General features: G+C 38.5%; 1 protein-coding gene and 1 long non-coding RNA gene across 2 annotated transcripts in view; one reads left to right on the forward strand and one right to left on the reverse strand.

Annotated features, from left to right (window-relative positions):
* LOC126380602 (uncharacterized) overlaps positions 1 to 6,176 on the reverse strand; it is a 105,787-nt gene extending 99,611 nt beyond the window's left edge. Inside the window, exon 1 of the long non-coding RNA XR_007568493.1 lies at positions 6,131 to 6,176. This is a non-coding gene — a long non-coding RNA (uncharacterized LOC126380602). The remainder of the gene's footprint in view (positions 1 to 6,130) is intronic.
* Positions 6,177 to 13,719: 7,543 nt separating this feature from the next.
* On the forward strand, positions 13,720 to 15,030 carry LOC126380570 (uncharacterized). The gene has a single exon (XM_050030075.1). The coding sequence runs from the start codon at positions 13,720 to 13,722 to the stop codon at positions 15,028 to 15,030; it is 1,311 nt and encodes a 436-aa protein (XP_049886032.1).
* Positions 15,031 to 16,183: the final 1,153 nt, after the last annotated feature.

Genomic DNA, 16,183 nt, shown 5'->3' on the forward strand with positions numbered 1-16,183 from the left:
CGTCCGGGTTATTCATTATTTTACTCATTCATCCTAAAATTAAAAGCTGTCAATCATCCGTCCCTTTCCTTTTCGGCGGATAAGAAAATGATAGGTATAACTTAAAATAAAATTCGGAGGTGTCTGCAGGAATCGAGGCCATTAACTAATAAATAGTGTGTTCTGTATGTAATATATTATGACACATCATCATCATGATATAACACTGCCAAAATTCACATGAACTCATGCATGTCGTGATCCAAAGTTCAAAAAAATATATATCTTGGAATGTGGGTTACTTAAACTAGTGCTGCTTTTACACCTAGTTAGTACCAGTTTAATAGCAGCCCTTTTATTGCCAGGCAAATAATACAGACATTAAATTCAGTCATTTTATATTGTATAATTGTAATATATTAGGTGGAAACCTCATAAAGAGAACTAGTTAAAGCTACTTACGTTTATTACTTTATTTTTGAACGATTTTCCTACTACTAGCAGTTTCTGTTTCATGCAGCATCGTACAATATAATTTAATTTTAAATTGTGTTGTACCAATGAAACAACCGACCAGTAATGGAGCAGCGTGGTGGAGTATAGTTCCACCAATTGATTGATTGAGGGGAGATTTATATGCAGCAGTGGGTTGTACCCGGGCACTTTATGTTCCATTTTTGAACTGATACGATTGAAGATATTAGCACGACTAAAACTTGAAATAACTATTTTATATGAACTACAAATTAATTGATAGTAATTGTTCTCCTGAATAAATGTTTTTTTTTTTTGTAGCACTCACCCGTGCTAGGACAAACTCACAAAGAGAAAATTAAATCGTTTTTCTGAATCGGACAGGACTTGAACCTGCAGCTCTTGTGAAGCCGAGGTGTTGGCAATGATGATACGTAGATAGAAGAATGTCCCATGGACAGGAGGAGAACTTGGTTGTGTAATATTTAACACGCTCATCTCGGCTTGACAAGAGCTGCGGGTTCAAGTCAGATTTTTTTTTTTTATTTAATTTTCTCTTCTTTTTCTCTCGATTTAAAAGGTTCTACATAGCAATTCGTATCAACATTATTCTCGTTACTATCAAATACTCGTAGTAGGTGTCTATGAAAATACCTGCTTCTCTCGTTGTATAGACCAAACAGTCGTTAACTTTAAACCAACTACCGCTCATGCTATGTAAATGAGTGGTTCATGTTTATTGTTTCTTGTTTTAATTGAAGCGCAAACATAGAGGTTTGATGGGCGAGTTGTGAAAACATAGCCACCTGTACACCGTACTGTGGAGAGGGGATGCTTGTATGATTCGAATCGAACAAAGAGAAACTTAATACACGCGTACATGTACAAAATCACGCCCGAAATCCGTACTGTGGTAGGTAGAGCGACAAGTCGAACGACTGTAATTTTAGCTACAGTTCGTATTTATATTGTATAGTCACGAGCGTTACTATGTATACACTTTGGTACCATGTCACATTAACTTTTTTGACAAATTGAACTGTAATTCTCACTTAATGTCAAATATGTTAGTGCGACAGAGTCCTAAAGTGAGTACATTATATTGCTCATGACTGTACACTTCTTCTAGTGTCTTGTGGCTTAGTCCACCCAAAGGGATTTCGAATGCGTAAAATGACTATTACATAAGTTTATTGTATCGAAAATATGTCTCAGTAACACGTAACTATTGTAGGAGACGTACTTACTACCACCACTATATGGAACCTCTACCTACAATTTAAAAACAAATTAAATTACGCACCTTGCTAAAAATCACTCCATATACTAATATTATTATAAATGGGAAAGTGCAAAAGTATCTCTCTGTTTGTTTGTCCGTATTTCACGGCAAAACGGAGCGACGAGTTGCCGTGACTTTTAAAGTGGAGATAGTAGAAGGAATGGAGAATATTATGTCACTACGTAGACTGCATTTTGTCTGCACTTTCTAACCCCTCACTTCCCTAAAATGGGGGGTGGAAGTTTGTATGGCGCATTCCGCAATTTTCAAGGTAGACATCTAAAAATATTTGACTAACAAAAGTTGTGACTAATTTTTTTTTAGAAATGTCCCTAAATCCTTCAAAGAATATGTGGGTCAAATTTTATGTGGGACTTTTTGCAGTTTTCAAGCTGGAGGCTAAAAATTGGTACATTAGGAAAGGGAAACCGTGTTGCCCCAAATTTAACCCGAGCAAAGCCGCGGGAAAAAGCTAGTTTCAATAAATATTTAAAACTTATGAAGAAATTAGGTAAGTACGTAATATTGATTTTAAAACTTCTCCCACGCATTTTTAAATATACACTTTTCTATTTTTACGTCCGGAAAAAAAATTGTATGTAAAACTTTTAAAGTTCTCTAATAGACGATCGCTCATAATGAGCTAAGTTTTTTCAACTTCTGCACCTTAATATACCCTAAGGACACCTTATATTACATTCATCAATTTCAATTTAAAGTTTCCACACTTCCAAGTAAAGTACGAACTTACCTACTACCTATCAATTTTAAATGGTCAGAGGCAATTAGAAAGAAAGAAACATTTATTAGCTTATAAAGATTTTTGACAAGGAACATTAAAAAAAGCAATCCTCTAAAACATAGGAATAATAGTGTACCTCATAATTATGTACATACTAAATTACTTTTATAAATTCTAGGGTTTTATAGAATCTGTCAGAAAAGATTTATAAAGCAATATAATATATTTTACATTAATATTATTACTGGTTCTAATATCTGTAGACTCCATGTAATTTTATTCTGTCATTTTTTTATCCGCCGAAAGAAAAAGGACAGATGATTGTTTGTGCAATAAAGTATTTGTTATGTTATGTTATTAATTTTCAAATGAATGAGAGAATAAATGAATAACCTTGGCGAATCAACTAGGTGCTGTCAACTTAATTTTGTTGAGTTAGTTAGATATATTTTTAGATGGTGTATACAGGAATAGGGAAGTCAAGGAATTGGCCTTTGATAGACTGGAATGGAAAATGCTACACCGACAAGAGCGTGGCTCTTAAATTGCTGATGATGATACAGCACCAATGTCAGAAAATGGGGAATGCTAGGGTATGATAATGGGGAATATGGGAAATGGGGATAATGGGGAATATAGCTATGTTATATAGCTAACAGCCTCCGTGGTCTAGTGGTTAGAGTGTAAGGCTCACAATGTGGAGGTCCGGGTTCGATTCCCGATGGGGACATTGTCGAAATCACTTTGTGAGACTGACTTTTGTTTGGTAAGGACTTTTCAGGCTTGAATCACCTGATTGTCCGAAAAAGTAAGATGATTCCGTGCTTCGGAGGGCACGTTAAGCCGTTGATCCCGGCTATTAGCCGTAAAAAACACCTCCACCAACCCGCATTGGAGCAGCGTGGTGGAGTATGCTCCATACCCCCTCCGGTTGATTGAGGGGAGGCCTGTGCCCAGCAGTGGGACGTATATAGGCTGTTTACGTACGTACGATAGCTATATGATGTTTGTTTTATTTTCATCCAGCACCAAGGTGTACTTATTTAGGCAACATTGATTTAAAACATAATAATTTAGAGGTAAATTCATCGCAAGATCAACTAAGCACGCACACCTCATCAAGCTTTCTGTTTAGTGTATGTAGTCAATGAAGGTTTTCACTTCTTATTTGCCAGGGAAAAGTCTGATTTATTGACTCCACTAGTTAGATTAACGTGATAGGTGGTGAACAGGGGGGTTAAAATGGCCACATCGAAGCAATTCATCTAAGAAAGCAATATAGCAGTTTGACATTTGCGCGTATAAAAGTAAGTGCGCAATGCAAACACATATCAAATAGCAATATTGCTTTCTTAGATGAATTTCTTCGATGTGACAAATTTAACCCCCAAGTAGGTACCGCCGTCTACAACAACTGCACTTAAGATAAATTAATAAGTCATTGGTGTTAGTCCGGAAGTTGAGAAGCAAGCCGGTGTACCACAGGACTACAGTGACTATTGGTTTAAAAAGTAATTATTAGACCGACCGGGTTCTTTCGGTGTGTGGATGTCATTGACACCATCTCCATGCATTTTAGCAACTGTGAATGTCTTGTAATGAAATTTTGTGGTCTCTGCCTACCCTAACGTGAAATAATCGTAATTTAATGTACGTATGAACAAACACCAAGTAAACCCGGCATGCTGTCGGCACTTGTAGCTGGAAAGGTAACTTTAGTACAATCACAGTTTTTTTTAACGTGACTTTTTGGAGATTTGCCGCAAATGGCATTAACAACTTGACCGGACAAAACCATAATCACAGATTAGTTGATAGGTACTACGTAACACAATGCCATGTCCTAACCTAACTTTTCCACGCAACTGCCTTCTACTCAGTTGAAGGCGTTTGATGGCGGGCGCAAGGCTTGTACGCGAAAATTTTCCTGTTTCAACCGGTAGCCAATAATTTCACAGACAGGTACTTAATTTGATACGCCATTCAAGATTATACAAACGTGATAGATTACCAATAAAGGGTATTTGACTGGGTCAAAGGTAAATTATAGAATGCTAATCTAGAAATAAAAGCCAGTCTATGATCATCAAAAATCAATCTCATTTTGCTTTTTGATTTATTTGCGAATGTTAGTATGAATACAACGTTCGAGCGTTTTCATTGATGACGTCTCAGGACTGTAACTCCATACTAACTCAAAAGAAAACTTTCGTTTCGACGTTTCGTAAAAAGTATCTCATTTGACTAGATTGTCAAGTAGCCTAGCTGACTAAACTGTATTTATAAGTATTATAGCATTTTATATTAAATCAATTTCTGACGTTAGCTTACAATGCAAAACTACAAGTAAGTATACATGTAAGGTAATCTAAACACACAGACATATAAAAGTAGATATCGTGGTGTAGTAGACGAGATCGTTGCATTGTATACAGGGTGTAACGGAACGGGGGTATCAACCCGAAGTGTGCCTACTCTGTCACTATCTACAAATCACATGCGAGAGTATTGGCCGCCTAAATTCATATTTGCATTAGTTATGAGCAATTGAATTCCAGGTCTTCATGTAATAAATTCAAATTTGCACAACACTACGTAGCAATCAGCTGTTCAAGGTATTTAACTTTTGAGTGAACAGCTACCACCTCTTTTATTTATGCCTGCCCTAGTAAAGGGTAAACGTGCCAGTGATGGCCATATTAATCAATATTTTTTAAATTGTTTTGTTTCATCCTTGTGAGGCCAAAATTTCCAGACACAATAGTTAAAAAAACAATGGGCATTGGTCCCGGTTACTGCTTACTGATGTAATAAGTAGTCGTTACATGAGCCATGTCAGGGGCATTTGGCGGCTCAATAATAACCCTCGCACCAGGATTGACGAGGTTGGTTATCCACCTCACAACCAATAGGATAGAACAAGATGTGAACATACATAAATCACGGCTTTATCCCTAATGGACCAGACAGAGCTACAAGTAATTACACATATCTAATATCACACTTACTGCGCTACTGAGATGGGCAGAGTCACTTTGTTGTACAAGTTTTGTCCAAAAATGTAGTCGATTACCTACATTAATAGTTGATAAAGAAATGTACTTTACAATGCATCTCGTCTCCTTGTGTAGTATGCTTTATTTTATGATTACGTAATATCAGGCTCCCTTAACACCGTCATCCAGGTCAAATGGGCATCACACTAGCGGCGAATGCGTTCATGGCTAGCTAGGTACGGGACAGTTTCATTAGAATACTTTCAGAGTTTTGCAGGCCCTAAACAACTACTACTACTCATACACAGTTACCACCAATCACTGACTAAGGTGTGCAAATACTAACACCTCACTTTACAATGGATCAAAGGACACAGTGATTCAAGAGGTAACGACGCGGCGGACGAGTTGGCCAGAAGGGGAACGGGAGGTAACAGCCATCGGTCCGGAACCGATATTGCCGATCTCATTCGGACAGGTCCGCTCGCTGCTACGAACGAGAGCAGCCAACAAACACACCTTTTTTTGACGTGACTTATCGAAGTTTTGCCGCAAATGACATTAACTACTTGGCCGGACAAATGGGGAGCGCTGAAGGCTCTCACCCGGTACAACGTTTAAGACAACAGGCCTGAGGGTGCCCAGTTGGGCGCGAACCTCGGCTCAGGGCGTCGTCTGAGAGGAAAAATATTTGAAAGAATTAAACGACCCTAGTAAGTCGATAGCGATAAGCGCTGATTGAGGGAAGTCGTCGACCACGCCGGCGGTGTCGGTATCGGGGTCCTGAAATGTTTGTTGTCGCGAGCTGATTGGCTGATTCTATGGCTAGAGTAATCGGGTCGTCGGGATCGTATTACATACTTCGGACGCCGATGCTATTCAGTACCGTTCCTAAGCGGGATGTATTCGGAAGCCGCAACTACCAGGGGATTTGGTTGGTGCGGAGCAGAATCAAAAAAACTAATTTGAGCCATTGGGCAATGGTTGGCAGACTTAGGTCAATGTGCAGATTTTCATTGCGATGGAACCACGAACGATTTTGTATTTCCTGTAGACGGTGGATTTGAGAGAGACTCGCGTGAGCGAAAACTACCCCTGCATAGGTCATGATCGGACGGATGCAAGTCGTGTAGATTCCAAAGGGATAATTTACTACGCTTGTTAAGGAGACAATGAACACGGCCCATTACAAACGTGGCGCGATCGCGCACACGTTTGATATGGGCCTTGAAAGTAAGACGTCTATCTAAGACTACGCCGAGATATTTGACTTGCTCCTCCCAAGGGATCGGCTTGCCAGACATCTTGATGACTTAAGTTGACAGCGTGACCGTGACGTATTATAATAGCCCTTTGAAAAGTACACCGCTGCACTTTTCTCCGGGTTTACCTTGATTCTCCATTTGCGAAACTACTTGCCCAAGGCATTGGCGCGTTGGAGAATTCCGGTCATCATAACTCGACCACGGCACGAAGAATAGATGGCTGTATCATCCGCAAATAAAGCTAGTTCGGTATTAGGGTATTTGGGAATGAACAAACACACCAGACTATGAACCACCGTAAATAAATGCAGGCAGGCTAAGTTGGCACTACCCAACATCAATAGTTGTCTCTCCAAAAGAATTCTAAATGTGAAGAGGTCTCCACTAATACAGGTAACAGCTGCAGGTAGCAGGTGTAGCTGTGTGGTCACGGTGATATCAACAAACATCTGTTTACACTAGGTGTCACCGACAAGCCCCTGTGCAGAACCTGCATGGACGAGACAGCGGCCCATGTGCTACTGGAGTGTGAAGGAGCCGCCAACTACCGGGTCCGGCACCTTGGCCAGACGGGGTGCCTCCCTGAGGCGACCGGCAACGTCAGAGGCTTCTTAGAATTCCTTGGGGATTTACAACATAGTAAAAGCAAAATAAATTTCTCAAGTACCGTTGTGACTGCCTACCCCTTAGTGATACGGGCGTGATATTATGTTAGTATGTTCTGATTACTTATGGCTCTGCCCACCCCATTAGGGATACGAGCAGCTGCAAGTGATTGTGTATCTTATTAACGAGACATTAATGTTACGTTTACAACATAGTAAAGACAAAATCAATTTCTCAAGTAAAGTACCTACCTAACATAACTTTACTTTTACTATGACATGGTAAAAGTAATCTTAAAATAAGTACTTTCGTACAATACAATAATACTTTATTGCGTACAAGGAATTAAAAACACATAACAGTATTTTTTTAAATCTTTCTATCGTGTGGGTTGTGAGGTGGATTACCAACCTCATCAACCCTGGTTTCAGGGTAACTATTGAGCCGCCAGAGGCCCCTGACATGACTCATGTAATAACTACTTTCTTACATGAGTAAGTAGTCACCGGGACCAACCGTGCCTTCCGAAGCACGGAATTGCAAATTGCATTGGGACAGTTAATGGGATTTATACCCTGTACCAGGATGCCAGGGCTCGCGAATAGAAAAAGGCACGCTAGTGTTTCAAACTATCGATAGTTCAGTATCGATTATCGATCATAATCATTTTCAACTACGATTTTGATTGGTAGAAATAAAAAAATAGCTTTTCAAAAAATCTAAATCCATGGACTTTTGAGTTATTGAAATTCAGTTTAGACAATCAGCCCACTCAAAATAACCATACTATCGGAGTGTAGCAATACTACTGACTGAGGGCAAAATTATCGATAGTTTGTTATTAATCCGCAACGATACTATCGATTGTATTGCACTTAGGTAATAAAATCGAAAATGTTCCCACTTTCCGAGTTATCAATAGTCTTGCTATCGATCGACTCTCGGTCGGGATAGATTATCGATAGACATTTTTTGATCGGCAAGCCCTAGTGCACCCGAAATTCAAAATGGCGGTGCTGTTAAGGGGAAGTTATCATTAACCATGATAAAAAATATTTTTTTTTTTTTGTATTTTTTTTCCTTCCTAAATTGTAGTCGTGTATTATCCAACAGTGAACAATAACATCACGCCTTTTTCCCATTGGAGTAGGCAGAGACTGCGGAATTTCACTTACCACTACACGCTCGTATCGCTACATGCCCGTACCAAACATACATACATAATATCACGCCTTTATCTCTTATGGGGCAGACAGAGCCACAAGTAATCATAACATAGGTACATAAATAATTATCATGCTCGTACCGCTAATGGGATGTTCTTGTGACTCTGCCCACCCCATTAGGGATACGGGCAGAGTGATAGTATGTCTTATTATTGACAGATTAATTTCGCCTTCTGCTATTGCGCGGGATATTTGCGAAGAAACGTGGCAATTCTGTGTTAGTGCCAGAGTGTGAGCGCGGGTGATCCTTATTAGATAAACGACTTTTTTACTTTTCTAGGTTCAAAGTAAAATACGTACCTACTTTCATAAAATACAATACATTCATTCATTCATTCAAACAATACCATAAAAATATTTTATTGCGCACAAAGAAATAACACACCCTTAAGTACCAGGATACTAGCATTCCAAAAGAGATAGAAACATGCACACGAAAGTAAACTGTCAAATTATTTGTCAGTGCTTGTTTACTATCTGTGGAGTGAAGTTCGAAATTTGGATTTGTTGTGATAACTGTGATCAGTGATAGTTCGAGGTGTCTTTGAGTAATGTAGGTTATTATGAAATGATGATGTGTGTGGGTGCCGGCGATGGCAACTTAAGTGAAGCACGGAACTTGTATCAGCGATTCATAGAAGGTAGACCAGCTGATGAAGCCAGGCAACTGCCTTCACTGCATTGCTTCAGGAAAATGGTCAATCGCCTACTGCATTTAACGGGCTCTTTCCACGCGTCATCCGAGACTGGCCGCTCGGCGACCCGTGATCCGGAGTTTGAAGAAGCCGTACTAGCCGTGCAGCCAACCCAAGGACTACCACGCGAACCTTACCACATGCAACGTACGCCCGAGCTAATTCCTGCTGATTATTTACCTCGTGTGGCATTCTGAGAATGGTACCGAGTTCAAGTGGAAAGCTCACCAGACTTTGCTTCGAAAGTGTTGTGGACAGATGAAGCGGCAGGTCTGTGCATCGAACGGGGATGACGACATTTCGAACCTTTCTTGTAAAACGTAAGTCTAATTATTAATTACCTACCTACTTACCCACACTTTCACACTTTTTTTCCTATTTACTATTAAATTAAATACCTTACCTAAACAAGTAGGTAATTTTAACTTATTTTACACGTCATAAAATAATGTGAGAATAGTTGTCAAAGCAAAATGACTCCAATTATTAGATGCTTTAGTGTCATTCTTGTTTGTTACAGTCGCCGACGTGCCGCCGACTCGGATTGTTCCAATCGGCCGCCGACTCCTTTTGACGTTGCCGCCAAAGCCGCCGCCCGCTCGAATTTCGTACCTATCGCGGCCGTGCGAGCGCCGCGAGTACCAGGCGACCAGGACGCGCTAGGAGATTTGTGTAGTGCCAATATTTGAGTGGATTAAGAACAGTGACCTCAATAGTGCTGTGCCGTGTTTTTTACATGCTGGAAATATTAAAATATTTTTTTAACTGAAATTGAAAAAAGTATCAAAAGTGTTTTTTTTTAATTGAAATTTTGCAGATAAGATCTACATAAGGTATAGTTTTGTCCCCTTTCGGCTTGATACCCCCCTTCCGTTACACCCTGTATATGAAGGTATAGTTATAGATATGTTAGTCGTACGCTCTAGAGTAAGTTGAGCGTACGATGCAGGTCTATAATACTTGTACAGGAGTGAGATGATTGGTAAAGGCGTATACGCAAGGGAAGACAAACCACTTATTATTCGAAATACGGCGTGGTTTTATTTATAGGTAATCTATGCTTTTACTTGATTTATTTCGTTCCGTTGAATCCTATTTTTAATTAATTCTGTGTGTGTGTGTGTGTGTGTGTGAGTGGAAATCTGTTATTCGAGTCCTACATCCCGACAAGAGAGGGATGTGTAACAATAAAAAACACTCTGTGGTCCAGTAGTTGAGCGTTGGTCTCACGATAATGAGGGCCCGGGTTCGAATCCCGGTGGGGACATATCACAAAAATCACTTTGTGATCCCTAGTTTGGTCAGGACATTGCAGGCTGGTCACCTGATTGTCCGACAGTAAGATAATCCGTGCTTCGGAAGGCACGTTAAGCCGTTAGTCCCGGTTACTAATTACTGATGTAAGTATGTAGTCGTTATATGACACATGTCAAGGGCCTTGGCGGCTCAATAATAACCCTGACACCAGGGTTGATGAGGTTCGTAATCCACATCATAACCCACACGATAAGAAGATAAAAACACACTGTTAATGTTTTCTAAGTAATCTATAATTACGTTGAAATCAATAGTCCTGTCTAAGTCTATTGATTTTCCATGTCTGACCTGGCTGACCGTCACCCAAACCTGAAACGTTCATTACTAGTAAATAATTCATACTAAAAGCTAATCTATGACACATTTGACTACGTGCAACTTGGAAAATGCACGTTGATTCATATTACTAAGAAACGTACAAGTATCTTCATAGTCATAAGTTGATCAATAATTTAGTAAATACAAAGTTACAACGTAATGTGGGGCTTTCTAGGCTACGTTCACCAAAAACAATATAGATGGCGTTGTACAGCTTTAAAGTGATAATTAACTATTTTTTCATTACTCTGGTACATCTCTCTCTCTCTGTCTATTTAAGAGCTGCGCTCTTGTCGGTGGAGTAATCGCCATTCCTCTCTTCTTCCCGCCAAAACCTCGGGTAAGTACATAATTAGTCTAAAATACAATGTTATGGAAGAGGCATATTTTATATCAAAATAATTGCTGCTTTATTTAATTTTGGCTCATATTATTTAACGTATAGAATTATGTCTCTACCTCTATTGCTTCTCTTTATTTTGATTACAATAATAATGGGTGGAAGATGTAATTGTATCTGGGTGTAATAAAAAGGGTTATCATTGAACAATGATAAAACGCGCATATTTATGTCTGTTATCCATGAAATTAGAAGGTTAACCGAAAGAAAAACTGTACAGAGCCATCTATATTGTTTTCGAAGAATGTAGCCTGGCAAGTCCTTCATTGATCCTCTTTTTATTTTTTGTATTTTTACGCTAAACGATATTTTTATATTAACCTATCCAGATGTCCGGGGTGAATTATTAATTTTAGTAGGTTTCTACGTACCTACGCATATGCCTACAAAATGAAGGTTATTTTAGGGTCAGATTTTGAGAATGAGCTAATTGTTCTGACCATGATGGCATAGTCATGTGACATGTCACGTATAAATCCAAGAAACTACCTACTGAAGAGGAATAATTGTACCTATACAACTTGTTCTGAACAAGCCTTTACCCGTCGCAGGCGCAGCTGCGCGATGCGCACTCGCTACCGGTTTTGTTGGCTAACGACTCCCCCTCCCGGCATCGATCGACAACACGAGGAGAAACGGAAAATTTTATACTTCCTTTTTTACTTGTGTAGTGGTTCCCTTTTAGATTAGAATCGAATCGAAAGCGAACTGTACACTAGGTGATGGATGAAAATATATAGATGTTCTTTTTTGCATTTACCAATCTGTTGCACCATTAACTAGGTATTGTGACGAGATCAACCACTGTCCCTCCCTCTCTGGCTTTATTTAAATATGTTCCTTCAAATTCAACAAAAGCCTGAGCTCATTCCAGGATAAATCCTTATAAGATTAAACATAAGATTGTCCTAACTATGAGCCTGTAAGCTTTTAGAGGGTTAGTTATGTGAAGGGTAAATATATAACATATATACATATATATTTTGAGTTATCTACGGATCACGTCATAACACAAACATGTGCTATTTGTTATATAGATAGAGTAATAAATCTGCAACTCACATGTAAATTGATCATGCTCTTCTCCTTTTCGTTTTGGAATATTGTACTACAATATAAAAATAAACCTGGATTTAGTACTTGAATAATGCATGACCTGCAGTGCGAAACGTATAACGTACAAACGCGATTCTAAATTTAAATATCAGCGTGCGAGTGAGACAGAACGAGTGCCTGTGCGCATTATAATAGAGATGACTGCATCTGGATAAGATTAAAACTCTTGGTAAGTAAATTAATCTATCCCAGATAGGGAAAATTATATTAACGGCAAAGAAAGGCCTTACGTATAAACTTTTGACGAGTAAGAAGTTAAATACATACATACATACATAAACTCACGCCCGTAATCCCTAATGGGGTGGGCAGAGCCACAAGTAATCAAAGACAACTTGCAGCCACTGTTGATACGAAGTCCAAAGATGGATATGATGAACCTTATGGTGATAAGGGATCAGCCTATCGCCCATAACATTAGTCCATCATGTTAGAGGACACAATCCCTCTGTCGGTTTTTACGACATGCCCGGGAAGAGAAGCAGCTGAACGTGTTCTATGTTTTTTATATGCTCCCAGAACAGCATAGAAGCAAGAAGTTAAATAATTAGAAATAATCAAATAGGTAGATATAGATAAATAAGTAGATAGGTACCTACTGACAGTTTCCCAGTAGCAAAGAATAGAAAAATAACGATGCTTATTTTAATAATATTTTCAGACTATCCAGTTTTGCTACCGCTTCGTCAAACTTGAGTTGCCCGGGCGCGCCTTCCCTCCCCCACGTGTCTCTCTCTACGCTGCCCGCGTGCGTAAACGTGACCCCGTCAAATGAACTCTAACCATCTACCTACATCATTTATTTTTTTGTACTACGTAAGTAATTTGAATCTTTTTTTATTTCAAGACGAGGGGAAAAATATAGGTGAATCATTTTATAACACGGTATAAATAACAACACAGTACCTAGTGATAATTATGGCAGTATTTACACAGCAAAATTTTAATAAATAAAAGAAACTATTTTCTTACCATTGAAAACCGAAAACTGTTCAAATCTCCTTGAGTAAGCATTTTTTTGCTTTCGACTTCCTTACAATCTGTAATGAGTGTCACTTGAGTGTCACAGAATCAGGATGGTTAGACAATGTAACACTATAAAATAAATTTTAGCAACAAAACTATGAGCCCTCGATAACATCCTAGTATTTTTCACAACAAATTATGTTCCTGTTCAGTCATACTACCTGGAAAATATTATTTTGCTTGTCTGGTACTTGGTAGGTGAGATGATACTACTGCTACTCACATGTAAAAATAGATTGTTATAAAAGATAGGTATACATATATTTCAGATACAACCATGGAGCAAATATTCCTGTTTGAAATTTTCGTCAAAAGGATCGTACTCAAGATAGAACCACCCACAAAAGATGAGTACGAACTCCGGATGGAAGAAGAGGAAAGAAAAAGGGAGGCTGAAGCACTTGCAGCTCTAGAAGCGTTAAAAAAAGGCAAAAAAGGAAAAGCAAAGAAACCACCTAAGCCAAAGAAAGGCAAAAAAGGTAAAAAGGAACCCCCAGGTCCTTCAGAGGAAGAAATGAAATATATGCAAACATGTACTGTACAAATGAATTGTCTCCCACTCTTCGATTTGTATGTGGCTCATGACAACTTTGTCGCTCCTCCTCCACCACCGCCGCCACCCAAAGCAGGAAAAAAGGGGAAGAAAGCGAAACCAAAAAAGAAAAAAAAAGGAAAGAAAGGCAAACCGGTAGTTTTCAAACTCGCTTTACCTTCGGAGCCCTTACCACAGCCACCATATTTTGGTGTTGGAAGTTCAATTATGATTCTTTCAAGGCCCGGTATGTTAGAAGAGATTTTACGAAAGACTCCTATATACATACAAGTTTGGAATAGAGAAGAACATATGAATTGCATCGGTTTTTGTATAGTTGAATGGCACGAGACTTTCCTAGAATGTGTTAAAAGGTCGGGCGATTACAATCCTGTCGATATGGACCAAGCGGAATATAGAAACCCAGAAAAACCGGAAATGTTCTCAAATACTGTTCAATTCATACAACCCTTGCAATGTGAAGAAGATTTAAAAGCTTCAGGAGAAGTTGAATTTTATGTACGTTTAAGTTGTTTAGGGAACAAAGTGATATCCTATTTCATTCAATTACCCGAAATGGAAAGATTACCCGGTCGAAAGTATTTGAACGACGAATTGAAACTGAGAGATCTCGAAGTAGTTCGTCACTGGGAAGGGACTTATATAGAAAATGTTCCACCTGTGGCTTATTTCTTTGGAGCCCCAGATATAATGAGAGAGCCAGTGGTACCTGTAGAGAAAGAAGTAGTATATGAAGACTTTGTGGCTCCGTTTACTAACAGCGAATTGGCAATACTAGCTATGGGATTCCCTAAAGGACCATGTGGCGGGACGAACTGTCCTAAACGTATGGATTTCAGAGGGAGTCAGCATCAATTTATCCATGGCGATACAGTTAAAGGTAAGTATCAGCATGGACAGTTTGTTAACAAACGAGATCTTCACGGACCCTGCGGTCGGTTGGACTGTCCATTAGCGAAGAAAATTCGAACCTACATTTGTAATGAAGGTTGCTATAAACCGTGCAAAAAGCCATGTCCTAAAGATTACTACTGAAGATCTCGGCTAAAGTAAATACTTAATAAAAAAAAAAAACACTTAATTTGATCAGCAATTTAATAAATACGATTTTTTATTGACATTTATTCTCAGTACTTACAACTTTCGTACTTCAACATACATACAACAAATACTATAATAAAATGATATCAACGTGTACGTTTTTCTTTGTTTTTCAATTAATCTGTATTAATAGAAAGTAAAATAGTACATGCTAAGCTATTATCTTTAGAAATCACACTCATATAGGGTGCCACATAATTATCAATTTAATCACAAAATTGCACTTAGGTTTGTCTTTATATCAAAGGAATGACTAATCTGTCGAATTCAGAATCTGCCGAATCTATAATCTGTCCAATCGCGAATCTGTCCTGTCCCGCACAAGGGGATGCAATGAGGATACATCTCTTTACACGTCGATTCTTTTATTTTAATCATGATAAATCGATTGCCTTTTTTGTGATTCTAATAGTTATAATAGGGGTACCTACGTACACCATATTATTATGTATTACGTCGTTTACCGTGATTTTCAAACTACTGTACATATTTTTTTTAAAACGCGACATACAGTAACGTCTGCATCATTGCAATCATTTTAGTAATGATTTTTCACAATGATAATTCACTCGTCACGCTTGGTGAGTGAGAATAAAAGTGTAACTGTAATTAGATCATGTAAAAAGGATAATGATTGTTATAAAAGTGCATTGTTTTCGTTTCGCTTTTGCTGAGGTTCATTTGAAGGTGTTTTATTTATATATTTATTATACTTATAAATTCGCCGATGACAGATTTCATAGAAAACTCACTCTGCAATTTTTGTGCAATGAATATCAAGTGGCTCGAGGTTTCTGAAGAATAGGCGCAATATACCAAAATAAATTAATGATTGATGAATAAATAATATGTTGTAGGATGCAGGCTATAGTAACATAAGGGTAGGTAAGTACATTATGTTCATTGTTGGCATCAGATCTGGTAACTCCAGCTGTCTAGCTTTGTTTAACTATATATGGCGCGTAGCAAACCGGGATGAGTAAGGTTGTTTTACATTTACAGTTATTTTGTGATCTCTCCTTTATTGCTAATATTCGTAATAGTCAGACACTACGTGACACGTTATTTATTATAATGAGAATAAAAA

This window comes from Pectinophora gossypiella, chromosome Z, assembly GCF_024362695.1.
Source record: "Pectinophora gossypiella chromosome Z, ilPecGoss1.1, whole genome shotgun sequence".
NCBI classification, from domain to species: Eukaryota; Metazoa; Arthropoda; class Insecta; order Lepidoptera; family Gelechiidae; genus Pectinophora; species Pectinophora gossypiella.

What these genes read in the sequence shown, in the direction of transcription:
- LOC126380570 (XM_050030075.1), top strand. Translation starts at nt 13,720, where the DNA reads ATGGAGCAAATATTCCTGTTTGAAATTTTCGTCAAAAGGATCGTACTC.